We start from the raw sequence: 27,747 nt of genomic DNA on the forward strand, positions 1-27,747 counted from the left end.
CAATCTGGTCTTGGTTTTTGGCCAGGATGAATGGACTTTTGCGTGGGGGCGGGGGGACTGAAGTGTGAATAAAAGCGGGGGAGGGAGGCTGCGATAGTCATCATCATGGGATTTATTTTTAAATAGGAAAATTCTAGAGACAGAACTGAAAAGAGAAAGGAAGTCTGTGAGAGGGTTGCCAAGTCAGAGAGTAAAGCGTCACCTGATACAAGGACTTATGAATGAGCTCAGAGTAAAACTATTTGGGGAAGATCTAAAGAGGAGGCGGTGCCTGCAGGGCGGAGGTTTGTTAACACTGGATGTCTCGCCCAAGGGTACAGCCTCCAGCCACACAAAGCTTACCGAATGTTCTCGAAGATTTGACATACTGTATTCATTGCTTTTTATTTTTATTACTTTAAACACTGAATTTACTGATTAAAGGAAATTACAGAAAAATTTTACACCCCGTTACATTTTGTCTAACCTTGACCGCTGGGGGGTTCATTCCCTTTTCAGCGCGCAGTGAAGGACTGGTGCATTACTTGCATTCTCTGTCCGCCCGCAGGGGTCCCGCGGGGCTGTAGGGCGGCCACGGACTCCGAAGGAGGACACTAACCAGCCTCCAAGCCGCTGAGCAACACGGGTACCTCGGATCTAGCGGGCAAGCTCCACCCGGCCAGGGGGCGGGACTGATAGGTGCGAGGGGCGGTCCGACGGGCCTGGCCCCACCCCCTGGGGTGTCCGCCGGGACCCCGCCCCGCCCGCGGCCTGGCCCCAGCCCCGCCCGCGCTCTGGCCGCGCGCTCACACACCGAGCCCGAAGCGGCGGCCGCGCAGGTCGGACCCGCGCCGCAGCGGCCGGAGATGCAGCGGGAAGCCGCGCTGTGCCTGCGCCTGTGGCTCTGCCTCGGACTGCTCGACGGCGAGCGCGGTGAGCCCGCCGCCCGCGCGAGTGCGCGGCTGGCCGCGAGGGGGGATACTTCCCCGGGGCGACGAGGGATGGGGTGGGGGGGTCACTGGACCCCCGGGAGCCTGGGGCAGCAGGGGAGACGGGGCTGGGAGCCCGGGGATACGGACGCCGATGGAGCACGGCAGTTAGGGCCTGGGCCCTCCGGGATCAGGAAAGGGCGGGCGGAGACCAGCCGGGTCAGGGACCGGGCACCGTCTGCACCACAGCGGAGGGACTGTGCTCGGGGTCCTCGACCACCTTCCACTGTCTGTGGCTCAGCTCCCTTGGAGCCTGGCCCCATCGCACGGCATTCTCAGATAGGATCCTTCGCTTGCTTACTAGCTCCCCGGCGGAGTCCCGGCGCTGCACGGCTCTGCCCTCAGACCCTCGCGCAACGGGGACAGTATCCCGGTGACCGAGGCGGCAATCCCCGCGGGGCCGCAGACCTGGGTGCGCACTTCCCGACTCCTCCTAGCTGCACTCGAGGTCGGTCCCCCAGAGGGCGCTCCGGGCAGGTGTCCACCTTCCCCAGGCCAGAGATTGCCGGGGCAGCGGTTCGGGGACCGCCAGAGACAGAAGCCGTCAGGCGGATTGGGCGCAGGTGCACGTGGGAACTTGAGGGGAGTCTTGAGTTGGCAATTCAGGAGAGATCAGCGTGGCAAGAGGCAGGATTCCAGCGCTCCCTGTATTTAATGGGTCAGGAGGCTTGAAGGCCAAATTCAAGAGCCTGGACTATATATAAGGCAGCAGCAGCCACGGAAGGATCTTAAGCGCAAGACAGACAGGGTCCGGTCTGTGAAAGGAATATAACCAGAAGTTGCCCCTGTGGGGTTGGAGAAAAGGGAGTGTGGAAGATGAGGGAGGGAACAGAGGGGTATGTTTGAATCGAGATGTCAGGGATAACCCCTCAGGGGTTTGGTGATGATGTGCTAGAAGTCCACGCATGATCTGGTGACCCAGGGAATCAGAGGGTGGAAGGAGGGTCATGGGTCCCCAGTGGTTGGGAGCAAAGTGCTGGAACGGCTGGAGAAGGGGGTGGGAGGCTTACTATTTTTGAACACTGCCCATATTGAGTACTGGCTTTACATGTTTTAACTGTTTTAACTCACAAGGAAGTGTTAGACCCATTTTATAGATGGGGGGCACAGAATAAAGACATATGTAACTTCTTCAAGGTTCTCAGAGGTCAGCAGTAAGGGAAATGGTCAACCCAGATCTATAGGATAACAAAGCCCTCTTCTCTATGCCTTGGCAAGGTGAAGGGCAGAGGACAGGGGAGATGAAGTAGGTGTGGATGAATCTAGAGGCAGGTTGGAGGAGGACATCTGAGTTGGGGCAGGTCAGAGAAGAGGGGCTGTCCTTTAGTCCTTCCTTGCTCTCCTGCATCCAGCTGAGGTCAGGCTCCCACAGATATTTGGTGAGCTTGTTGAGTGACTGAATGAACATGGAGAGAAGTGAAGGTGGTCAGGCTGATAATGGGAGACCCCACCTTGAGGAGATACCCAGCAGGCAGTTGCATGTAGTGTATGAGGCTCAAGAGAGAGGCTGGGCTGGGGAGCTGGAGTGGGAGCAGAGCAAAGGTTCGAGGACGGGATTCCCCCACCCCAGGGAGGAAGCTAGAACAGGAAAAGGCTTCCCGGGAGACAGGGAACATACCACAAGGTGTAAGAACTGGGAGAGCCTGCTGTAGGGTACCCAGGGGGTGGAAGAGTGAAGACAGATGAGGCCAGTCCTACAGGGAGTGCGGGTGGCTCTTACCAAAGTCAGGCAGTGAAGAGGAGAGAGGATGTTAGCTGAAGGGGTCCGTGGAGCAAGAGAGCCCAGGCTGGATCAGTGCATGGCTGGTAGGAAATGAGCCCTGCATTTGCCCTGAGGAGCTCCCAGCCTGGTAGGTGATGCTGGAGCAGACGCATAAACACTTAAATGTAACCAAGTGTCAGGGCACCCAGGGTGGATGGCCAAGTACTGGTAGGTGAGAATCTTGGGAACCCTGAAGCTGACCCCTCAAAGGTGTGCAGTTAGTCCTAGAACCAGATTTTTGTCCCAGCTCTGCCCCTAAATTCCTGGCTTTGTGGCCTGGGACTCTATCTTCCTCTCCCTGCACCTCAGTTTCCCCATGCATAGCAGTGCAGTGGGCAAGCACTTGAGGGCTGTGCTTGGGCCCAACTTTATGGCTTGGGGTCCCAGTCCAGTTCCAAAAAGCTTTGCCTTGGCAGTGTCCCTGTGGAGAGGGCAAGTGGCAGAAGATGGGCCCAAGAGGGAGGAGAGTCCCTCTAGAGAAAGGCTGTTTGTGCCATTGGACAGTAGGAAATCAGCTCAGGGACAGGTAGGGGAAGCAAGTGACTGCTCAGGACTGCCTTGGCCTAAGGACAGTGGCCCCTGCCAGCCAATCAGCTCTCTGCTGTCCCTGTTACTCAGCCCTGAGCCAGACCCAAGTCTGGACAAAGGTGTGGGGGTGGGATGGGGGATGCAAGTCAGCGCAGGCAGGATGTGGGGGCTGGGCCACCTTACTCAGTCCTGTGGACCACTGGCCCTGGCTCAGTCACTGTGGCTGAAAGGCTCTCTTCCTTCACAAAGCACAGTGCCCACACTACCAGGCACCGCACTGAGAATGAGGCATAACAAGAGGATGATCTGGCCAGCTCCCCACCCTGCCCCAGGCAGTGGGACCCTGATCCAGGGAAGGAGACTGCAGTTCTGTGCACGTCGCAAGCTAGGGTGCCTGCTCAGGGTAGCTCAGGGAGGATTTGGACCAGCCCCATCCTGCAGGGGTTTCCTGAGTGCCAGACTGGCAGGGACACAGGCGTGGTATCTGTATCATAGGGATGCAGGTGCTCAGTGACCCCCATGAGGTCCAGCTGGGAGCTGTGGGCTGCTCAGGAAGGTGGCATCATTTCCAGCTCAGGGCTTCTTGAAAGGGTCTGCAGACTCCAGGGAAGGGAATTCCAAGTAGGGCAAAGAACCCCTGAAAGGTTCAGAGGCAGGAAAGTGCAGATGGCCTATGGGGACTCAGGGGTAGTCAGATGACACTAGTCTTGGGTGGGGTGGGGGAGGTGAGGCTGTTGGAGGTGGCAGGAGCCAGCAGCACACCTGGAAAGGGGACGTTCTGGACAGAGAGCCACCTAGTCACGTTCCCTGAAAGCATTGCCAGAGGGGCAAAACAAGATGGGAGCCCATGGCAAGGACAATACACCAGAGGAGGAGACAGCAGGAGATGGTGGGGTGAGAGGGATGTATGCTAGTCTTTGGCTTAAGCCACAGAGTGGGTCGTGAAGACTGTTGACCAGATGGGAGGAGGGGCGCATGTAGGGAAAGAGGAAGTGCTGCCCTGGGAGGCAGGTCCTCCAGGTGGAGGTGCCCAGCAGGACTTCCTGGGAGACCCCAGTTGATGCAACCGGGCCAGATAAGGAAGGAGGAAATTTGGGAGTGCTTGAGTGTAAAAGGGCAGAGAGGAGTCAGGGAACCCAGGGAAATTAAGTGGGAAGTTCTTCTCTGCATCTAGCTTATACTCCTACTGCTGTCATTTGGGTGTTTTCCTCCATATGGCAGATTTCAACCCCCCTAGGGCCTGGCCTGGCCCCCATGGCTCTCTGAGATGCCTCTCAGAGAGGGAGGTGGGCAGAGGGAGGGGTCCGGAGAGTCCCTCACACTCCCTGCACTGACTTCAGAGCCAGAGGCAGCCGACGTGTCCAGCTGGAGCCAGGGATTCCTGAGTTTCGATCCTTTTCAGACACTGGCTTCCTCTGGGATCTCAGTTTTCCGGTCACGCCAAAGGGAGAAGTCTGGGAGCAGGAAGGTGCGGGCATTCAGTGCTGGCAGGGGCTGGGCCTGGGTGGGGCAGCAGCAGGCACGCCCCGGCCAGGACCCGAGCCTCAGGCCACCTCCACCCTCCCACCAGGCCAGGCCAGGGTGGGGGTGGCCCCACGAGCAGGCGCAGGTCTGGGTGGCGAGTGGGGGAGCCCCGCCACGTGTCCAGCGAGGTCAGCAGGGGTTCATGGGAAAGGACTTGTCGGCCACAGGAGAGGACATCCTGCCTGCGTTTCCCTCTTCCTGTGGCAGGAGCCCACGGCCCCGATTTAGAAGTGCTGGGGGGCCACCTCTGAGCCAGCTGGGCTGTCCGATAACACCGCCCGTCCTGCCGCCAGGGAGCAGAGCCCTGACCCCAGGCAGGCCAGGCAACTGCCTGGCACAGCTGCCCTGCACCAGGAGCCCAACATCTGCCAGCGTGCCCCTCCCCCCATATCACCCTCAGGGGGACTCAGGCAGCCCACCCTCCCTGAAATCACCTCCATGCTGCCCTCGTGGGACCTCTAGAAAACAGATCTGATCTGACCTTTCAGTGGCACTGCCAATGATAAGCACCAAGTTCTTGACCCTTCCCACTGGGGTCCCAAGGGCATCCCTAACCCTATGTCTGCCTAGCCCACACCCACAACACACCCCAGCTCTCAGCACATGACCTTTCTCCTACTCTAGATACACCTTGTCTTTCACCCAGCCTTTGGGAGATTGCCAGGAGCTCTAGGCTGGTGGAGGGAGGATGGTGTTGTTCCAAGTGGGTGGGTGGGAGGGGGCTTCATTCCCACTCGCTGTGTGCCTCAGAGGCACAAATGCATGCTTTCAGGCAGTTCCAGGGGGAGCTCTTATCGTCACCCAACCTAAAGCCCCATTCTCAAAGCCACCCTAAATTCTACCAAATGGAGATTCCTCAGTATTAAGCAGCACACAGGCACGCACACACACACATGCACATTTGGAGTGTCCAGCAGCGGGGCCTCACCTCAGTATAAAATGGTAAATCAAATTGCTTTACCCTAGGGTGTGTGAAAGTTTTAGCTTTGTGTCATAGGCTTATTGTGCCCATTTTGGAGATGAGGAAATTAAGGCCAGAGGGGTGAAATGGCTCACAAGTTGCTAGAGTGTTAAGTGCTAGAGTATCTGGTCTCAGATGGCATAGGGCCAAGGGGTTAGAAGGGGCAGGTGGTTGTCCACGTTCCCCAAGGAAGGATCTAGAGGGGGGACCATGGGGGAAACTAAATTTCTGACCACCTCTGGACATTTTTACCTTGATTGTCCCAGAGACCTTTCAAAAGCCACATGCCCCACAGACACGTTGCCTTTCTCCCAAGTCTGCCCCTGGCCAACATGCCTACCTCAATGCAGGACATCTCCATGTCCATCCCTCACCTCCACAGCTGCCCACACACTGTGTGCTGCCCCTTTGCCCCCTAGATCCTCGGGGGGAATGGGCAGCAATCCCAGGCCAAGTCTCATACTGGGGATGCCACCATTAAAGGCGAGCATTAGCTCCCTCATCCTTGCACAAAGCAACTGTCAAATGTAATTGACCACTGCATGGAGCTGCAGAAACATGCAATGGGGTCCCCGGTGAGGGGGGAGGGGCCTCAGCATGTACCTCTAGGGAGTGGGCACTAGATAAAGCCATGCAAAGAGCTCAGCTTCTGCTGCCAAGCAGCAGAATGGTTTTAGGCAGGAAAGCAACTTGTGTTCTAGAAAAATAATCTAACCACTGGGTAAGATCTGGACCAGTGGGAAGACACTGGTGTGGTGGGCCACACCAGACAGTAGAGGACTGGAGGGCTAGACAGCAGGGGACTGGAGGAGGGCAGACCTAAGATGTGGCTATCCGAGCAGAAGGCATCCACTGCTAGATGTCTGCGTGCTGGAAGTGCAAAGCCCTCTGCCAGGGGGGCAGGGAGAGAAGAGGGACAGGCCAAGAGCTCCCAGCCACCCTGCCTTTGGTGCTGCCTCTGAGAATGGACAGACTTTATGACTAATGGGCTGTGGGGGGTGGGCAGAGTCAGGAATGCCTGACAGGTGACCGTCCCTAGGATGGCAAACCTAGTGGAAGGGAGAGCAATGCTTCTGGGCTGAAGGAAGGAAGATGGTCAGATCAGCTGAAGGCCTTTACATTTCATAAACTGCAGAAATGCAAATAATGCGATCCTGTATAGAGTAAGTGGTAACTTCCCATAATCCTGTCCCCCAGAGATCATCTCTGAGCAACAAGTTAACTTCTGTGCCTTAGTTTTCTCACCCGCGAAATGCCAAGAATAGTACCCACCTCAGTGGGGCGTTAGAGGGGTGTGGTGTGCATAGGCCTGGGCAGGCACACAGAAAAGTGTTAAATCCATGTTTGCTACTATTATCCTAAATAGTATGTATGGGGTAAGCAGAATTTGGGGATCAAAGCATGTGAATATTCTTTTATTACGATGAGTGCTTGTGTGCCCACATCCTTGCCAACACTGGGAATTCTCTATCCTTTAGACACTTGCTCATCCACAGCTGTGTGCCCTGTGGCTCCAGCTATCCTGCCCAGTGGTGAGTGTGGTTTGGTAGGAGGGCTGGGGGGTGCCCTGCCAGAGACATCTTGGAAGCAAGCCCCACCCCCAACCAGGGCTGGAGCTCAAGAGAGCTGCCAGGGAGAGTGGGGGAGCTCAAAGGTGGGCTCAGAGCCCTGCCATCACCAGAAGGCATCACCCCAGGGAGCAAGGCCAAAAGTCTGAGGCTGACCTGTGACCTGGGACCCTTTTCTGTGGCCTCATTGACCCACATCAGTTCTGTCTCTGTGACAATCCAAGGTCAGCCATACTCTGGTCTTGCACTTCCCTCTGCCATGTGTGTTCTCCTGGAAGAAACTCCTACTCAGTCTACAAAGCCCATTTCAGCTCACCCCCTCCTGCCAGCATGGCTTTCTCTGACACCCCCCACCACCACCACAACTGTGACATACAAAGCACTCAGCAGACAGTGACAGCCAAGGGCTCAGTGTGCATGAGCCAGCAACAGTTTGTTCTTGCTATGATTCTTATGTGGTATTGTTATTTGTGGTTCCCTGTAATCCTGGGAACAATTCTCATTTCTCAAGTAGGAAAACTGGGGCTTGGAAAGAGCAAGGGACTTACCCAAGGCCATACAGCCAGAGAGTGGCATTGTGGAGCACACAGCCAGGCTCAAGGGGCTCCAAGCACGTTCTGGGAACAGCCCCTCTCATCCCAGCCATCTCAGCCCTGTATGGTCAGGGAACTGTGGCCTCTTGACCCTACCCTTGACCTCTGGAGGCACAGAGATTACCGGCCAGGTGTGGGGGGACTCTAGGACTGAACACCCCTGTGCCTTCTGGCCAAGAGTGAAAGAGAGAGACCTGGAGCAGGTCTCCCCAGATCTACTCAGCTCTAGGACAGATGCATAGAGACCCCAAACCCAGCCTCAACTGGCCAGCTGTCTCCCATGTTTCTCCCTCAGCTTGCCTCCAGTTTGCAGCCATAGCTGCCTCTGTCCTTCTGGACACAGCTGCTAAGGAATGTGTGGATCAGACTGGCATTACTGCCATATAATCTCCATCACCCACAGGGTGACCATGACAGTGTCTGCAGGAAGAAATTATCAAATGCAATAACCACTACCACTATATTCTGGCAGTGTGTGGGGGCACCCCTGAGCTCACAGACAATCCTGACATCATCCCCAGGTTGGCCATACTGGACTTGAGGACAGAGCCATGACCCCCAGGAGCTGCCTGATGATACAAATCCTCCCCATGTAGAGCATCAGGGCCAGGGTAAGGACAATGTGCTCAGCCTAGTGTCTTGGAGCAGAAGCAGTGATTCTCTAGCCACAGAGAGCAGGGAAGGACAAAGTGTACAACCTGAAGCAAGCAGGGAGGTGGGCAAGGACCTAGTAGATGCTGGCTGTGGCAGGAGCATTGGGAGGTGAAGCCAGCCAGGAGGGCAGGGCCTGTTAGGATGGGCATCACCCTGGAGGCCAGGCCAAGGGCATGCACAGCTCCAGAGGGCCTTGAGGGTCCAGTGCAGGTTTCCTCAGGTCACGACACCCCTCTGGGCTGAGGGACAGATTGGAGGCCAAAAAGGAGGCTGCTGGGGATCAGGGAGGAGGAGAGGCCAGCACTCAGGTTAGTGGTGGGAGAGAAGGGGACCGAGACATGTGAGGGCTAGGACTGGGCAGGGATGGGCCTGGACTTTTCCAGACCTGGGCTCCTGCACAGCTGTTAGCCTGCTGCTGCTATGGGGCTGGGAGACTCAGTTTCCTCATTGCCGACTAGATTCATGATTCTTCCCTTCCTCCCAGGCTGTGTGAGGATCAAATGAGACAGTGACTACAAGGTCATGGCCAGTGCCTAATGCACAGAATTTCCCACACCCCCGCCCCCTGCGACTCACCCCTCACCCAGGATCCCAGTGTGCTGCTCCCACAGCCGGCTGCCTGTGGCTGACTCCAGGGTCCCCACTGTCCAAGGCTGCTGACAGCACACAGAAGAGGAGGTGTGCACTCTGGCCTCCCTGACCTCGGCCCAGCGCCTGCCCTGACTGCTCTGTTGCAAGCTGGGGGGCCAGGGACGCCAGCCAGGGGAAGGAAGAAGCCAGTTCCTGGGCCAGGAACAGGAAGGCAGGGGGAGTGCAGCAGAGGCCAGGATGACAGCGCTTCCTGCTGCGGGAAGGGAAGGACAGTGGGGACAGACAACAACCAGGCAGGAAGGATGCATCTTCTTTGGGGTTGCAGGTGGGGGTTGGGCAGCATGGAGCCTCTGGACAAGGCAGTCATTGGACCAAATCTGCCTTAGCTACTGAGCATTCTGGGGTACACATGGTCACCAGGGAGCTTGGTCTTTAAAATTGGAAACATTTTCCAGAGGAATGACAGGGTCTGACATAGTTCCAACCTAAAGGAAAACCTGAGGTTTGTTTAGCCAGCCAGTCAGCCATCCACCTATCCTTCTATCCACCCATCCATCCATGCAACCACCCATCCTTGCTTCCTTCCTTCCATCCATCCATCCATTCATCCATCCTTGCTTCCTTCCATCCATCCACCCATTCTTTCATCTACCCATCCTTCTATCCATCTGTCATCTATCCTTCTATTTATCCATCCCTCCTTCCACCCTTTCATCCATCACCCATCACCCATCCATCCATCCATCCACCCATCCTTCCATCTATCCATCCTTCTATCCACTATCTGTCCATTTATCTTCCTAACTAGCCATCCTCCCTTCCATCCTTTCATCCATCTTTCCATCCACCCATCCTTCCATTCATCGACCCATCCATCCATCCATCCATCCATCCATCCATCTGTCCGTCCTTCTATCCATTTGTCTGTACATCTGTCCTTCCACATAGCCATACTTCCTTTCATCCATCCATTTACCCATCCTTCTTTCCATCTATTTGTACTTCTATTTATCCATCCATCCTTCTATTCATCTGTCTGTCCATCTGACAGTCCAGCTAGCCATCTTTTCTTTCATTCATCCATCCACCCATATTTCCATCCATTCACTCATTCATCCATCAGTCTATCTGGTCATCCATTTATTCATTCAACAAGTATTTATGGAATCTTGATTCTGTGCCAGATGCTGTGCTAGACATGGGGTGGGGTAGAAAAGGAAACTGTCCTGGTTCTTACCCCATTGAAATTTACTGTCTAGTAGAGGAAATGGAAAAATGTAACTTAAACAAATAAGTAAATAAGATAATTACAAGTTGTGACAAGAAGGATTGAGGAAGCAACCAGAAAGTTAAGATGAATATTAAAGGGGGATTTAGGTTTTAGAAGGGGTTAGAAGGTCATGGCTAAGCTAAGGCTTTAAGGTGAGAAGAAGCCAGCCTGTGCAGGGCATGTGAGAGGATGCAAATCAGGAGGAGTGTGTTCAAAGCCCCGGGACAGGAAGGAGCATGCACATTATGGAAGAGCCTGAAGGGCATGATGGCTGGAGAACACGAACACAAGGTGAGGGTGGCCCAAGAGGGAATGGAAAGGGATCAGGGGTCTAGCCATGGAGTTTGGATTTTCCTGAAAATGCAGGGGAAATCACTGAAGGGATTTAACCATGAGCATGATATGGCCCCTTTCTCTTCCCTATGTATCACTTACAACTATGTGGGGGACTGAAGGAGGGCAAGAATAGGCCCAGAAGCCCACTTTGGGGGAAAGTGCAGTTGGGCAGGCCCCAATGAGACAGCAGGGGCTGGCTCTGAGATGCTTTGGTGGTCGGTGATTGGCCAGGGTGAGGAGAAGCATGTCCACAGCTGCTCCCGTATGGAGAGGTGGGAACTATCAAGGAGAAACCTTGGGCAGAGGTGAAGAGGGTGTGAGTCTGGAGTTCAGTATCAGAAATGTCGGACTTGGGGTGTCTGTAAGGTGGCTAAGTGCAGCAGCAGCTGGATACTTCAGGCTGGAGTTGAGAGAAGGACAGGAGGTAGAGACTCTGGAAGTATCCAGACACTTAGGGAAGAGACCTACAGAGAAGAGAGTGAGAGGGAGTACATGTGGTGCTGGGCAGAGGGGAAGGAGGAAGATAAGAGTACAGTGAGCTCACAGCAGGTGGCAGAAGAGGAAGCAGCCTTGCTCTCTGCCTGGAGCACCCACTGGTCCTATAACATGGAGGTCATGGGATGCCTTGACCAATGGCTCCCTGAAGCAGGGGGTTGGAGGAGAAGGAGATCTGCACCCCACAGGAAGGATGGATGAACTTGAGAGGAGAAGGCAGCAAGCAGAGCTTTTGCGGTGAAGGGGAATAGGAAAGGGGAAAGGGGACAGGCACAGGAAGCGAATAGAGGATCAAGGAATGGGTGGTGGCGGGTGGGGCGAGACTTGTTTATAGGATGGGAGATGGAGGTCTTGGCCTTGGGAGTGCGAGTGTCAGGGGGTTCCAGGGCCCAGGTAGGGGGTGTAGAGTTCGGATGGGGAAAGATGATCTCCATATGATGGTTTTACTTCATTAATGCTGAGAGTGAGGGAGGAAAGAACACCTTGAACTTAAGTCTGAGGGCTCATTTAGGATCCATCTACAGGAAAAGAAGGGGGTGGGGCAACAGCACAGGGCTCTGGCTTTGCACTGCGTGCTGAGCCACTGAGGGCCATGGTGGCACTGCAGGGATGGGGTGGAAGGTGAGAGGCAAGGAAAGAATCAGGATGATGGGCTGAAGGCCGCACTATGCCCAGTAGACAAGGGCAAGGCCAGGGAGGGGGTTGCCTATGGGGAGGGGTCCCTGGACTAGGAGTTTTCATGAGGCTGAAGGACTTAGCAGAGGTGGCATAAGGGCACCTAGCAAGAGGAGATGGGGAGAGCAGGGCAAGGCAGGCACTTGGTAATGGTGTAGTTCTCATGAGGACCAGATCCAGGGTGTGCCCAGGAAGTGAGTGGCTGAGAGGAGGAGGAAGGACAGTAGGGATGAAGACCACAAAGGCCAGGACGCTGGTGAGTCATCCACGTGGATTCTGAAGTCATGGGGAATGGTGGGAGTTGTGGTTGCAGGAGCTGGAAAGCTAGGAGCAGAGAATGAAGGGAAGTCACCATGATGGCAGCTGATGACAGCTTTAGTGGGGAGTAGGTGGTACCATAAGAGAACAGAGGTGACCACAAGGAGCCCTTCATTGCCAGGTATGTGCAGTGGAGAGCAGTACTGCCCCAATGAGAGGGGTGGCTTCAGAAAGTCATATTTCAGTTAAGGCTGAGGATGGTGAGGTCTACAGCAAAGTCTGCTGAGCATGCAGAGCCTGGTGGAAGTGAGTGAAGACAGGGGCACTGGAGACAAAGGAGAGGCTTGCACAGATGATAAAAGGGTTGGCAAGGAAAATGGATGGCTTGTCTGTTCAGTACAGTGATATGGATGCTTCCTTTGGTGGTACGGTGCCCTCTATGGAGGAAGATCCTACAGGCCTCATTCCTCATCCATCAATCCACTCCAACATCCACCTTTCCACCCACAATCTACCCACCCATCGACTCATCTACCCCCCAATCCACTCATCTACTCCCATCTACCTATCCACCCATATCCACCCATCCACCCTCCATTCACCAACCCTCTCATCCATTCATCCTCCCACAGTCCACCCATCCATTCCACATCCACCCATCAACCCCCACCCATTCATCCACCCATCCACTCCTATCCACCCATCCACCCATCCACCCACAATCCACCCACCCATCTACCCATCTACCCCTCATCCATGCCCCATTCACCAATCCACCCTCCATCCATCAATCCACCCACCACTCATTCATCATTCCATCCATCCACTATCCATCTACCCACCATCAATCCATCCAACTATTCAGCCACCCATCCACCCTCCCACCTATCCACCCACACCCATCCATTTATTCACCTGATCATTCATCATCCATCTTACCATTCTTGAATCAATCCCCTCAATCTTCGGTGTACATCTCCTCTGAACTGAGCTTAGGAAGATCAATAAAATACAGCCTCTCTTCAGATGTGACCAGAAAACCACAAATCAGTCTGATAAACGTTCTAACAGCAGGAGCCCAGGAGGCAGAAGCTGCCTGAATAATGATGATTGCCCCACCATAGGGAAGGGACATGTGAACTAGGCCCTGAAGAGGGGGCTCTGCAGAAGGGAAGGAAGTACAAATGTCCAGGGTGAAAAGACAGGTGAAAGCAAAGACTTCAGGATATGAAAAGCCCGCCCCTTTGCGACAACGGTGAGCACTCTGTGCCTCTCAGAGATGTGTCAGGGGATGAAGCTGGAGAGAAGGGCACTGGGCAGAAAGTCCTGGCATGCCCCTACTTTATCTTAGAAGCAAAAGCTTGCTGCCAAAGAAGCTGGGCTGACATCTGCCACAGCTCCTAGCCAGGGGTGCCAGGGGTGTGCCCTGGATGTGTACCCCAGAAAATGGGACCCTGGGGGTCCCAAGGCAATGCTGCAGGCCTCACCACAGGGCATGCGCAAGCCTGGGGCAGGTGAGTGCTGGCTGCCATACTTCTCCTCTGGTGCCCACACACCAGCCTCAGGCCTCACCCCTAACTGATCCACTGGGAGGGCCCATCCTTTCTTCCCTCACAGGTCCAAACCCAAGCCCACTGACCTCCCTCTACTGTAGCTCAGAGGCCAGCCATCTGCTTGGTGTGGCTTTATTCACTTTCCACTACCTGGAAAATCCCATTTCTCCTTCAACACCCACCTCTCCTGGGATTTCTTCCTAGCCCCTAACCACCTGAGGGGAGGCTCCCTTCTGCAGGACACCCCCTTCCCACACCAGCCCTGGAGGTGTGCAATGGGGGCTGGTGTGCAGGGAGTGCTAACACTTGCCCTGGGGAGGGTGGAACTGGTGGCAGAGCCCACTGGTCTGAGTATCAGGAGGGGGTACACCTTCAGGCTAAGGAGGGACTTTGCAGTGGTCACAGTGGCCAGACGGGGAGTTGCTTTCTGAGAGCAATGGTGCAGTCCAACTGGAGGTCCTCAGTTTCCCTGTCAGTACAATGAGACTAGATGCTCAGTAAGGGCCTTCTGCCTCTGCCCCACTGTGGTGTGGTGCCTAGAAGGTTTTGGCCAACAGGAGGCACGGAAGGGAAGGGGAGAGCCAGGCTCTGGCTAGTGGCCTTCTTGTCCACATGAGGCTTAAATGAGATCTGAGTGTACAGAGTGTGCTGTCCTACACCCTAGGGTGGGTCGGGGGTCAAGGGTTCAGGGTGGTGTAGAGCCAACTATAGTGGGGGTCCTCTAGGATCCGCATCCCACAATAAGCTGCCAGGGCGGGACACCTGGTATCAGGGAGGTGGGCAGGGAAGGACAGAGGAGCTGGACCTGTGGGTCAGTAGTGAGCTGTGCCCCTCAGAAGGACAGGGACATGGGACACGGTGGGTTGGGGGGAGGGGGGACAGGACACAGCCCTGGGCCTCCAGCCACGCAGTCCTCTCTTCCTGTTGTCTCACGATGGTCCTGGCAGGATGCATCTGCCAGAGTTCCAGGTCCAGACCTCCCCCAAGGCCTGTTCCCACCCCTACCGGGATCTCACACACACACTCACACACGCCCATGGGCATGCACACATGGACATGTCAGACACACACATACACATCCACACACAAAGCCACACACACCACTTATACACCAGCCTCACAAACACGCAGATCCACGCCACACACACACACACACACACACACACACACACACACCTATGGGCATGTGCACACATAAGCACATGCTGTCCTGCTGAAAGGAGAATGGGGGCAAGAAGCTGCATGAGCAGCAGAGCAGCAGGAGGGTTTTCAAAGCAGAGTTATTTGTGTGTTTGGGGTCAAGCCCTGTGGGAAGGATGGAGGAACGAGGCGAGGGGTGTCGGGGGATGCTGGGGCAGCCAGAGGGGTGCGAGGGTGGACAGAAGCAGATGGAGCCAAGGACACAGGAGGCGAACTCCATGGGACCTGGGAGAGGGTGAGGTCACGGGCAGAGTTTGCAGCAGGGGCAGTGGAGGCCCTTGGTTCTGGGCATTTGGGAAGGGTCTACACTGTGCATGTAAGGACCCCCTTACAAGCAGTGGCTGTGTGTCTGGGGTTTAGGAGGGAAAGCCCTTCATATAGTCATGTGGGGGTCACCATGCCAAGGTGACACACTCCAGGCCTTCCCCAATTTAGAGTAAGGCCGGTGGTCTCTCCCATCAACTTCATGTCGGCAGCCCAGCTTATGTGAGCTTATGGGGCCAGAGACTGGGATTCAGTCAGGTCACAGCTCACTGGGGGCTGGGCCCAGTCTGTTGCCAGGGACAAGGGCAAGGGGCAGCCTGAGGTAGAGATCCCTGGTTGTCTTGGGGCCTGGAAGGTGCTGCCCGGGGCCAAGAGCTGGGGCAGCCCTGCCGTAGAGAGGGGTATGCTCTTGTGGGCAGGGAAGGCCCATCAGTCCCAGACTGACATCACCATGTGAACTCATGATCCAGCACCATACTAACCCTGTCTCCCACCCCAGGTCTGGCAAGTGGCTACTCCATGACCCCTCCAACCCTAAACATCACGGAGGAGACATACATCATTGACTCCAGTGACAGCCTGTCCATCTCCTGCAGGTACTCATACCTCAGCCAAGGGATCAGGGGCCCGGGTCCCTCCTACAGAAGGCCAAGGCAGGAGATGGTAGAGGAGAACCTGGAAGGCAGTCCCTCCCAAGGGCAAAGGGACCTCAAGGCTTCGTGGGGCTCCCTGGTTGCCTGGGTGTGGGTTCCTGGAGGCATAGACCATCCCCTGCCCTGCAGACACGCTATACCTGCTCTCGCCACAGATCGATTACCCTGCATCCACCCTTGGGTCACTCCTCACTGACCCCAGGCCACTCCATGCCCCAAGTTACCCTGCATGGACCCCAGGTTCCCTACACCCACCCCCAGCCACCCTCCATTGGCTCCAGGCCCACCCACACAGACCTCAGACCTCCTATCCTCCCTGCAGCCCTAGGAATGACTTGCAGGCTTCTTTGCAAGCCAGCCTGCAATATGTGGGCCCAGGAGCCATGCAAAGGCCCCCAAGGGCCTCGAGGAGCACCCTGCCCAGGGCTGGGTCCATGGGCTGTTCCAACCTCTGGGTGAGACAAGCTATAGGCAAGGCTTGACTTCTGGGAAGGCTCTGCAGGGATTGTGCCCTAGAGTTGCAGCAGGAACCCCCTTGTCCTTTCATGTCCTCTGTCAGGGGGCAGCACCCCCTCGAGTGGGCCTGGCCAGGGGCTCACGAGACACCAGCCACGGGGGAGAAGGACGGTGAGGACACAGGGGTTGTTCGGGACTGCGAGGGCACGGACACCAGGCCCTACTGCAAGGTGCTGCTGCTGCCTGAGGCCCACGCCAACAACACGGGCAGCTACCGTTGCTACTACAAGTACATCAAAGCCCGCATAGAGGGTACCACCGCGGCCAGCACCTACGTGTTCGTGAGAGGTGAGGGCACCCAGAGCAGCCGGCCCCGCGGCTGCCCAGGAGGCATGGGCAGTGTGCTGGATCCTGGAGAGGCATCCAGCAGCTGCACCCCCAGCCCCAACCTGCGCACCCTGTGGGCGCCACCCAGGGCCCCTTGCCTGGGTAGAAAACCCCTAAGCCCTGCCTTCCCCGCCCACAACCTGCCCCCTCTCCTCAGACTTGGAGCAGCCGTTCATCAACAAGCCAGACACGCTTCTAGTCAACAGGAAGGATTCCATGTGGGTGCCCTGCCTGGTGTCCATCCCTGGCCTCAACGTCACGCTGCGATCGGTACAGCCCCCATCCCCAACCCCACCCCAGGATCTGGCCCTCCTGTCTCTGTCACTGGAAAAAGAGTTCCCCGGTCTGGCCAGGAGGAAGTGAGCTGACAGCCACCATGTCTCTGCAGCAAAACTCAGCACTGCGGCCTGATGGGCAGGAGGTGGTGTGGGACGACCGCCGGGGTATGCGGGTGCCCACACCACTGCTGCGTGATGCCCTGTACCTGCAGTGTGAGACCACCTGGGGTGGCCAGGCCTTCCTGTCCAACCCGTTCCTCGTGCACATCACAGGTAGGGGCTGCCCTGCGCTGCAGGCCCTCCTCCTGCCCCACCTGGGAACCCCTGCCCATGTCCTGGGGGGACCGCAGGAAGAGGATGGGGGGTCCCCCAATTCCTGCTAATGGGGCTATAGGTGCCACAGCTGGTCTCATCGGGCACCCTGTGCCCTACACCCTGTGTGTGCCATCCTGTGAAGGGTGTGGGGGTCACTGTGCATGTGTCCACCAGGCAACGAGCTCTATGACATCCAGCTGTTCCCCAAGAAGTCGCTGGAGCTGCTGGTTGGGGAGAAGCTGGTCCTGAACTGCACTGTGTGGGCCGAGTTCAACTCGGGTGTCACCTTTGACTGGGACTATCCAGGGAAGCAGGTGAAGCCAGCAGCCCAGCCAGGGTCATACTGGAACCATCCCCCGGAGTCCCCATTCACTGCCCACACTGTCCCCAGGAGTGTCCATCACTGCCCACCCCCACCCTGGCCTGGTGCACACTGGCCTCTGAATAGAGGGCCCTGCCCCAAGAGCCCCTGTCTGATAGCAAAGTTTTCCTACCCCAAGGAAAACTCTGGGTCTGGGTCCAAGGCTTCCAGAGTCCCTGCTAGGCTGGGGTATGTGCCTTTGGTGCTCAGTTCTGCCAGAACCCACCTGCTCTGACCCTGGGCTTCCCCTGGGCGTGGGCAGGCAGAGCGGGGTAAGTGGGTGCCAGAGCGGCGCTCCCAGCAGACTCACACAGAGCTCTCCAGCATCCTGACCATCCACAACGTCAGCCAGCATGACCTGGGCCCGTATGTGTGCGAGGCCAACAACGGCATCCAGCGATTCCGAGAGAGCACTGAGGTCATTGTGCATGGTATGGCGTGGGGCTGAGTCGGGTGTCAGTCATCAAGCCTGAGGAACAAGGGTCCATGTGCAGTGTGGGCGGAGGTCAGAGGTCAGGGTGCACCTGAGCAGTGTAGAGTCCAGCCAGAAGGAAGGGAGGGTAATGAGTGGACCCCAGAGGGCAGGGTGAGCCCCAGTCTGCAGGCATCTGTCCTCTGGGGGGTGCCAGACCACAGCTGGGAGTCCCTGGGCAGGGCTGGGTCAGTGACTCCAGGCTCCGGCTTTACACTGATGCCTCCCATCTGGCAGAAAAGCCCTTCATCAGCGTCGAGTGGCTCAAGGGTCCTGTCCTGGAGGCCACCGCAGGAGATGAGTTGGTGAAGCTGCCTGTGAAGCTAGCAGCGTACCCCCCGCCGGAGTTCCAATGGTACCAACCCTGGCCCCTGCCTCTTGCTACCCACCAGGTCCAACAAGGCGGGAAGGGCAGCATCCTCCCCATCAAGGGTCTGTGCCCTGAGACCCCTACGGGGACTCTCCTCTGAAGACACTCTAAGGAACATGCACCTAAGACAATATTTAAGCCAGAGGGAAAGTTATCTCTGGTTGCTTCTAAGCTACGAAAGCTTGCAAACACCAGCCTCCTGTTATCAGTGGGTGTGGTGGGCACAATGTAGGGCTTTATCCAACTGATTCCTGCAACTGCTCAGTGTCCCTGAGGGCCCTACCAGCTGAAGGATGTCACAGAGCTTGGGCCTGCCCTACAGCAGTGGCTTTGGGTTTCTTAGGCCTCCCTCTGAACAGGTTACCACCGCCAGGACCCTCCTATCCATGAGTTCAGAGATGCCACACAATTTCCACAGACTGTTGTAGAGCCAGGCTCTGGGCTGGGCCTGAGCTGTGTGGCAGAAAGCAAGAGTTTCCAGGAGGCCCACAGACTCCAGAGCCCCAGCTCTGGTCTGTGACCCAAGAAGGCCTCCCCTTCAGGATGTATTAAGGGTCAGTGAGGGGGAGGGTCCCTCAGTGGTGGCTCCGCCCTTGCTATGTGCTCCCAGAGAGCTCCCTAGGAGCTCAGGTTGGCACAGCATTCCCCACACACACACACCCTTGGGTCATCTGAGCAATCAGTGCAGTCCAACCCTGGGATGTCACACTCTAGCCTGACCCCCATTGTACACATGGAAACAGAGGTGGGGGAAGGGGAAGGGCATTCCTACCTGATCACTAAGCCTCCTGGGAGAACTCTGCTTCATCCTTTCCCAGCTGGCCAGAGAAACCCTGCCCTTCCCAGACCAGGGCACCTCCCTCCAAGCAGGATGACCTTTTCTGAAAGCCTGGAGCTGGGCAAGCAGGGGCCCCAGACATTCTCACTGGGATGTCACTATGCTGGCTGTCCCAGGCGGGAAGCAGGCTTCTCCTGGGAGGGCCTCAGGATGCTGTGGGCCTGGGCCTTGTATAACCCTACCTCTAAGGCCATAGGCTTTGTGGTCCATTAGCAGTACCTGGTAGAAGGCACTGATGCAGCCTGGAGCCTCCCTTACATATCAGCCTCCTGGAGATACCTGGGGCTCTGTCCCCTGCTCTCCAAGGCCAGCAAGACTGACCCATCCAGGGTCTGGCCCAGACCTGAGGCTCAGGCAGCTGGCTGCCTCTCATCATTCCCACTACATCTAGTTTTTCTCCTCTCACCTGGCCAACACCTGCCTCCAAGAAGTGCTAAGCTGGGCCCATTGTCCATTGAGACACCTGCCCCCAGGCACAGTAGCCACCACAGCCCCACAAGGGTCTACTCTTCTAGGCTGTCATGTGATGGCCATGAGTAAGTGAATGGATAGAGATCTAGTGGACAGACAGGCTGGCCCTCAGCTCCTGAAGCACCCTTTGTGTCCAGCACAGTGCTGACACCACAGGCTGTAACTCAGTTCAACCTCATGACCCCTGCAAAAAAGTGCATTTTGTTTCCCCAGTTTTCAGATGATGACATTGGGGGCTTGGGGCCATGAAGGGGGTTGCCGAAGATCACAGACGCAGCAGGAGGCAGACTCAGAATTTTGCACCAGAGCCTGGCAGGCCACATGGCCTCAGGTCTGCCCTGCCCTGTCCTGCTGTGTGACCCTGGATGACTCATGCTCCTCCCCTACGTCCCCCCTCACTGTTGGTCTCTGACCAAGGGTGTGCCTCTCCCACACCACTCTGGCTGAATACCAGGGGAAGGCACCTGCGTGAGGGAGGACCATTTCCAGGTAGAGTCTGGGTTGCAGAGGCAGCTGCCAGCAGCACTCCCAGGTCAGGCCTGGGGAGGAACCACATCTATTTGCATATACACTGAACACCAATGTGTATTTCTCTAAGTGTAGGGACATAGTAGTAAAGGGGACAGTGTGAGGAGAAGCAGGCAGGAAGAAGCAGGGCAGAGGGCAAGAGCCGGTTCATAGGACAGTAGGCAAAGTTTTCTCTAATGAGTAAGTATTTGAATGTAGGAGAGAGGGAGCCATACAGGTGTCTAGGGGACCGAGCATCCAAGCAAGGAGAGGGACAGCAAATACAAAGGTCCCAGGTGGGAGTGTGGGGGCAGCAAGAAGACCCAGCATGTGAAAAGCTCCAGGAAGGGCAGAGCTGGGGTCAGAGAGTGAGGCAGAGCCCCCATGCAGTAAGGGTCTGGTCTGTGCTACTGGAGGACTGCACTTCCAGTCCTTCCCAGTACATACCATTGAAGTCTGTGAGAGACAGTGTGGCCTGGAGACCATCCCCATAGCCTCCAGGTCATCTGCTCTCCATGCAGAGTCAGCAGCTGCCCCAGCCTGAAGCCCTGCCGCCCTTCCCAGCAGCCTCCTGGTCTGGTCCAGGAGGGGTCTCTCACTCCAGCCTGGCCCATCAGGACTCTGGCACCAGCCTCTTCCTGCCTCCCCTGACAGTCTACTGCAGTTATCCTGTAGGGGCCTGGCTGTGGAAGGGAAGGGATGCTAGGACAGGGCAGGCGTTGGTGCACGTGAGCCCCTGAACTCCCTTCTCGGGCCAGGTACAAGGACAGAAAGTCAGTGTCCGGGCGCCATAGTCCACATGCCCTGGTGCTCAAGGAGGTGACGGAGGCCAGTGCAGGCATCTACACCCTCGCCCTGTGGAACTCTGCGGCCGGCCTGTGGCGCAACATCAGCCTGGAGCTGGTGGTGAACGGTAACAGGGGCGACACGGAAGAAGGGACGGTGCAGGGTGGGCTTCCTAGAACAAGACAGGGGACTCTGCTGTCCCTGGGTGGACTCTACAGGAAGGGGCACATCTTGAGTAGAGAATGGTGGGCACGGCAGGGACCTGCTGACCAGCTGTCTGCTTGTGTCCCCAGTGCCCCCCCACATCCACGAGAAGGAGGCCTCCTCCCCCAGCACCTACTCCCGCCACAGCCGCCAGGCCCTCACCTGCACTGCCTATGGGGTGCCCCCTCCTCTCAGCGTCCAGTGGCACTGGAGGCCATGGACCCCCTGCAAGACCTTCACCCAGCGCAGCCTGTGAGTGTGGCTCCAGCCTGTCCTTCCCTGTTTCCCAGCCCCATCCTCAACCTGGGCTGTGTACCCCTCTTGCTGCCCGCACTCCTCCCCAGAGTCCTGCTCTAAACTCGAACCCTACCGCCATTCCCTGACCTTACCTCACCTGAGCAAGGCTCAGAGCCTCCCTAGTATCCATCAGGCTGGGCTGCACATGGGATGGTGCAGCTGCCACCCATCGCCTTGAAATGAAAGCCCCCAAGACACATAACTGCATCATCCAGGAGGACAAAGGGAACTGGGCACCAAGTGGGCAGACGTGAGCTAGTTTTATGAGACTTGTATTGAGCACTGGGGCACACCAATCATGCCCAGTTAACTTTTCCTGAGCAGTGTTCACGATGACCCCTTATAGAGGAAGAAACTGAGGATCAGAGAAGGGCCCTGACTTTCCCAAGGTCACGGCTGTAAGCAGCAGAGCCTGCCCGCCTGACTGAGGAGCCATGCGCCCCTACACGGAGCTGGGTACCAGCAGGACAGACAGACCAAGGAGTTTGCTGAGAGCAGGGACAAATTGGACAAGCAGGGGATGGGAGAAGAGGGTGCCAAGGTAGCCAGCGGTCTGGAAGGCACTAGGGAGCAGTGAAGGGCACGGAGTAGGGGGGCTCACAGGTCACATTTGCCATTGAGCAAGAGATCCTTGTGGGCAGGGTGGAAGGGCACAGGCTGGGGAAGGATGGAGGCTGGGAACCCAAGGAAGTGACAGAGAAGCCGCACCAGGAGAGGGGCTATAGCAACAGGACCATCAATGGTGGAGGCTCGGTAGGGGTGGCCTGCTGCATCCAAGGCTCATAAGAGATTCTTCTAGACCACAAGGCCCTTCCAAGTTTGCTTCCCTCTGATGCTTCTACCTTTTTGCTCTAGGCCAACTGACAGAACCCTAGGTTCCCACTCTGCTCTGCTGGGGGTAGACAAGAGCCTCCCTTGGGACCCCAGACCCATATCCCAACAAGGGACCAAAGGTGCTGGGGTCACACCCAGCCCAAGAAGGGGCCACAGCTCTGGAAGGAGGAGGGGGCTTCCTAGAACAAAAGTGTTGACTCTGCTACCCCTGGGAGATCTAGGAATGGGATGCCGAAGGGACACATCTTGAGTAGGGGATGGTGGGCACAGCAGGATAGAGGGGGCCATGAGGCCACAGGTATGTGCTGCTCCGCAGGCAGCAGGCCTCGGCCTTTGGGGAAGGCTGTGTCTGGCAGCCTTCACAGGATAGGTTGTTACGGGACCATAAGCATAAAGAGTGGAAGATAGTGTTCCAGAAACAAAGCCCCAATCCCCACACGTGTGAGCAGATGACTCTGAGTATGACAAAGTCTCGACCCCCACCCTCTGTGGGGCCTTCCCTGCCCATATCCTGACCTGACCTGGCCCCCTCTTGCTCCCAGCAGCCGGCGGCAGCAGAGAGACCACATGCCACAGTGCCGTGACTGGAGAGAGGTGACCACACAGGATGCGGTGAACCCCATTGAAAGTCTGGACACCTGGACCGAATTTGTAGAGGGGAAGAATAAGGTATGCGTCAGCCGTGCTACTGATAGGGGAGGAGAAGGCAGGCAGAGAGGAGCCCTCTCCTGGCCTCCTCCATTTCCCCTAGGCCTGCTGAGCTCTGACAGTTGGTGGTCTTTCTGCAGTGTCTCTGGGCTTCAGCTCCCCTTCCTGCACGTGGATGGGGGGTGGGACCTCCAGCTGCTTCCTAGACAGAGAAGCTTAGATTCAAGGCAGCCCATCCAGGCTCTGGGCCCCAGCCACCCACAGGCTCCAGAGCTAGGAGGGTTATGCCTGGGGCTAGCTAGGTCTCCACCGAAGGCAACTGAGCCTCTGGCCCAGCCTGGGGGCAATGCCTAGAAGAGGTGGGGGGGGGGGGAGGGACTGAACAAAGGCACCCACTTCCTACAGTCACTTCCTGTTTTCCTACACACCTCCAGAGCCTCTTCCTGTTCCAGGCCTGGCCAGGAAGTGCCCAGCTTGGAATGGGGGGTGGTGGTGTTTGGATGGTAGGCAGGGCCTATTGCCCTCTCCTCCCCCAGCCTCCAAGCTTCCTATTCCCCAGGCCAGAGTCCTTCAGGCCAGTCCTATTCCAGACCTGGGACCCATTCCCTCCCCTTGCCACCATCCAGGGCCCAGAGAGAGGTGCTGTGAGCAGCCCTGGGGTGAATGTGACACATCGCAAGGGTCCCACACAGTGACCAGCTGCTGGCCTTGCTCCACACCATGAATCCTAGCCCTGGCTTGGACCGCCCCAGTGCCAGACTGAGTCTGTCCCCTCCTCCTCAACATGGCCACAGCCTCAGCCTATCCACACCCAGAGGTCTCTGTAGCCCTGCCTAATGCTGCCCTCTGACCTCAGCCACAGCTGATGCTGTTCATAGCTTCGTCCTTGACTTTTCCAGAGAGCCACTTCTGCTGTGCAAAGGCTTCACCTTCTGCTCCCCACCTGGTCCTGTCTCTGAGCTTGGTCCCCTCCAGCTCCAGGCCTCAGTGATCCCCACTACTCTGCTGGGCACAGCTGCCTTCTTGCAGAAAGGGAGGAAGGTCAGGGTGGGATGAACTTGGGCAGGAAATGCTTGTGTTCTGCTTAGACGGTGAGCAAGCTGGTGATCCAGGATGCCAACGTGTCTGCCATGTACAAGTGCATGGTCTTCAACAAAGTGGGCCAGGACGAGCGGCTCATCTACTTCTACGTGACCAGTGAGTGACTTGCACAGGCCTGGGTGGAGTCAGGAACCAGCGGGCACAGGAGGAAGGAAACAAGGCCTGGAAGAGGATAAGGAACCCAAGTTGGGCCCATTGAGTTTCTGATGATGTCAGGCACCCAGGAGAGACATCAGGGGCCCAGTGGGCCCCTGGGTCTGGGTGGGAGGGATAGATTTGGAGGTCATCAGCATATGAACTGGGGTGCCGGTCCACTGGGATGGAGTGGCACCCTTTGCCCCCAGCCCTGGAGGCACCTCCCCACTGGTGCTCCTCCCACCCCCTTCCCACACCGCAGCTGGCTCACATGTACATGTTTCCTGGGGGAAAAAGGTCTGTAGTTTCCTCAGATTTTCAGATGTTTTAGTGCCCCCAATTATGCTCAGAAGTGTATTAAAGGACAGTCACTGTGCCCAGGCATGTAGATAAGGGCACCTCGAAGAGAGATGGGGCCAGAGAGGACACCCTCCCCCAGGGAGGGAGGGGGGAGAGGAGCCCACAAGAGCCGGACAAGGAGTGTGACCAAGGGACAAAAGGAAATCAGGAGCGAGGCATCGCCACAAGCTAATGAAACAATGAGATTGTTTCAAGGAGGGGATAGTGGTGGAGTGTGATCAGCAGCGAGGGAGGATGGGACAGGACGGCACCAAGTGTGCAGACAAGGACCCCACTGATGGTCCGGGCTCCCAGGAGCAGTAGGGACAGCAGCGGGGCTGGGGTTTATCCAATAGAGAGCTAGAAGGATGACAGGCAGGAAATGGTGGGGCTGACTTCAGGGAGCCAGTCCCACTGGTCAGTGATGGGGAGAAGGGGGCTCTCCCTGGTGGTGCACCCGGCCCAAATACACGTGATGCACCCTCTTGATCGAGAGCTGAGTGAGTCCAAAGAGAGCTGGGAAAGGGAGAGCGAGCACCGGGACAGGCAGGTAGGTGCGCCAACTCTGGGTGCAGTGTCACAGAGGTTCCTCCTCCCTCTCCAGACATCCCTGACGGCTTCAGCATAGTATCCGAGCCATCCGAAGAACCCCTAGAGGGCCAAGACGTGCGCCTGAGCTGCCGGGCGGACAACTACACCTACGAGCATCTGCGTTGGTACCGCCTCAACCTGTCCACGCTGCACGATGCGCACGGGAACCCACTGCTGCTCGACTGCAAGAACGTGCACCTCTTCGCTACGCCGCTGGCAGCCAGCCTGGAGGAGGCGGAGCCAGGGGCGCGCCACGCCACACTCAGCCTGACCATCCCCCGCGTGGCTCCAGAGCACGAAGGCGACTACGTATGCGAGGTGCAGGACCGTCGCAGCCACGACAAGCACTGCCACAAGAAGTACCTGTCAGTGCAGGGTGAGGCGGGCAGGACTGCAGGAGAGGGCTGGCGGTGTTTCCCCAAGAGCCTTTCTCCCCTCCCAGAACGCGCCTGAGCCGCCACTGAGGTTCCTCCTCCCCACCCCACCGCCCTGCTGTGGAGGTCCACAGCCCTCCCACTCTGTGCTCAAACCCGATCCTTCCTTGAGCTTCGCACAATCCGTCCCCACTCTCTGCTCCCAGCCCTGCGAGACCCTTTCCCGGAATGCCCTGAGGCTTTCTGCAGCGCTACTTAGCTCGCTCTCGACCCCCACCCTCAGCCCTGGAAGCCCCGCGGCTCACACAGAACTTGACCGATCTCCTGGTGAATGTGAGCGACTCTCTGGAGATGCGGTGCCCCGTGGCAGGGGCGCATGTGCCCAGCATCTTGTGGTACAAAGACGAGAGGCTACTGGAGGAAGAGTCCGGTAGGTGGTGGATCCAGGCGAAGGGCTGGGTGCAGAGAGAGGCTATCCAGGTCAAGGGCCCAGACCCAAAATGAACTCGAACCTCCACCCCACCCCAAACAGGAATCTACCTGGCAGACTCCAACCAGAAACTGAGCATACAGCGCGTGCGTGAGGAAGACGCGGGACGCTATCTGTGCAGCGTGTGCAACGCCAAGGGCTGCGTCAATTCCTCCGCCAGCGTGGCCGTGGAAGGTCCAACCTCCCCATTGCACCCTCCCGCCCACCTGCCACCCGCACTTGACGCCTTCTCATAGTCACCTCCCTCAAGTCGTGCCCGCCAGACAGGGCGCTTCTCGCAGGGTGCATCCCCCTCCCAAAACACACACACAGAGTAGCCCCTTTCTGCCCACTCAGGCTCCGAAGATAAAGGCAGCATGGAGATCGTGATCCTTGTCGGCACCGGGGTCATCGCTGTCTTCTTCTGGGTCCTTCTCCTCCTCATCTTCTGTAACATGAGGAGGGTGAGCGTTTCTCCCCCAACTGAGCCTCTCCACCGCTCCTTGTGGGGTCTCTCTACACCATGCACCGTGTGTAAGATAAGAAATAAAATCCTCATCCGTCCTGGCTCACCTGGAAGCCTCACCTCCTAGGAAGCCTCTCAGACCCCTCCATGCTGGGCTCTTACACCACCAGAGGTTGTCAGTTTGTCCCCTCTTTGCCTGAGAGTCCCAAAGGAGATCCCATCTGTCCTGGGGAAAGTTTTACCCAAGACCATGGTGTGGCCAAATCAGTGAGTCGTCCCCACCCCCACCCCAGCCAGCCCATGCAGACATCAAGACAGGCTACCTGTCCATCATCATGGACCCTGGGGAGGTGCCTCTGGAGGAGCAGTGTGAATACCTGTCCTATGATGCCAGCCAATGGGAGTTCCCCCGGGAGCGGCTGCACCTCGGTGAGGCGATCGCCCAGCCTGCCCCACCCACCCTATCCTGCCTGCACAGATGGGCTTCAGCCTCTGAAGTGCTGAAATCCCTCCATTCTCAGGCCAGAAAGTCATGCCTGGCCCCCACCTGGCCCAACCTGCCCATCTGGGCGTGCATCCCAAGAACTTTGGCCAGGGCTCTCAGTTCTCAGGCCCCCCGGGGTCACTTCCTGCAGCTCTGAGCTGGGTGGGCCCATCGCACCTGCTGGGAGAGGATGCAGGGCCTTCCTGTCAGCTTCTCCTCTCCCTCTCTTCCCGCTCCTGGTCTCAGTGCTCTTCCTGTTTAGCAGAGAGGCGCCCTCTCCTCCCCCTCCTGGGCCTTCCTTCCTGGCCCCTCACAAGGGTTGCCCCTGCTGCCCATCCTTCTTCACCCTCGCCCTCATACAGCTCACCTGGAGCCGGCTCCCTGCCCCCACAGGGAGAGTTCTTGGCCATGGGGCCTTCGGGAAGGTGGTGGAAGCCTCGGCTTTTGGAATCAACAAGGGCAGCAGCTGTGACACTGTGGCAGTGAAAATGCTGAAAGGTGTGGAGTCTGCGGGTCAGGAGGTGGTGGGAACGGTGAGGGGCAGCAGCTCTGGGTGGGCTGGCAGAGCTGTGGTGCAGAAGGGGAAACTGAGGTTCAGAGCCAGAGCCTGACCCAGGGTTCTTCATGGAGGCCTGAGGCTTGGATCCGAGTCATGCTTCCCAATCCCACCCGAAACTCCAGCCTCAAAGAGGCGAGCAGGACCAGCTGGGG

At 57.3% G+C, this 27,747-nt stretch overlaps 1 protein-coding gene across 2 annotated transcripts in view; it reads left to right on the forward strand.

Annotated features, from left to right (window-relative positions):
* The first annotated feature begins 747 nt into the window (after nt 1–747).
* The window catches only part of FLT4 (fms related receptor tyrosine kinase 4), a 42,857-nt gene continuing 15,857 nt past the window's right edge, over nt 748–27,747 (forward strand). For both annotated transcript variants that reach the window (XM_049648343.1, XM_049648342.1), the window contains exons 1-18: nt 748–912; nt 15,700–15,796; nt 16,413–16,657; nt 16,854–16,966; nt 17,085–17,247; nt 17,464–17,603; nt 17,913–18,081; nt 18,360–18,477; nt 21,067–21,221; nt 21,388–21,550; nt 22,972–23,098; nt 24,166–24,274; nt 25,257–25,619; nt 25,901–26,047; nt 26,150–26,281; nt 26,444–26,550; nt 26,846–26,981; nt 27,430–27,534. In XM_049648343.1, the coding sequence (XP_049504300.1) occupies nt 846–912; nt 15,700–15,796; nt 16,413–16,657; nt 16,854–16,966; nt 17,085–17,247; nt 17,464–17,603; nt 17,913–18,081; nt 18,360–18,477; nt 21,067–21,221; nt 21,388–21,550; nt 22,972–23,098; nt 24,166–24,274; nt 25,257–25,619; nt 25,901–26,047; nt 26,150–26,281; nt 26,444–26,550; nt 26,846–26,981; nt 27,430–27,534 (2,656 nt within the window). In that variant the 5' untranslated portion in view covers nt 748–845. The remainder of the gene's footprint in view (nt 913–15,699; nt 15,797–16,412; nt 16,658–16,853; nt 16,967–17,084; nt 17,248–17,463; nt 17,604–17,912; nt 18,082–18,359; nt 18,478–21,066; nt 21,222–21,387; nt 21,551–22,971; nt 23,099–24,165; nt 24,275–25,256; nt 25,620–25,900; nt 26,048–26,149; nt 26,282–26,443; nt 26,551–26,845; nt 26,982–27,429; nt 27,535–27,747) is intronic.

This window comes from Panthera uncia (genome assembly GCF_023721935.1).
Source record: "Panthera uncia isolate 11264 chromosome A1 unlocalized genomic scaffold, Puncia_PCG_1.0 HiC_scaffold_17, whole genome shotgun sequence".
Classification (NCBI taxonomy): Eukaryota; Metazoa; Chordata; class Mammalia; order Carnivora; family Felidae; genus Panthera; species Panthera uncia.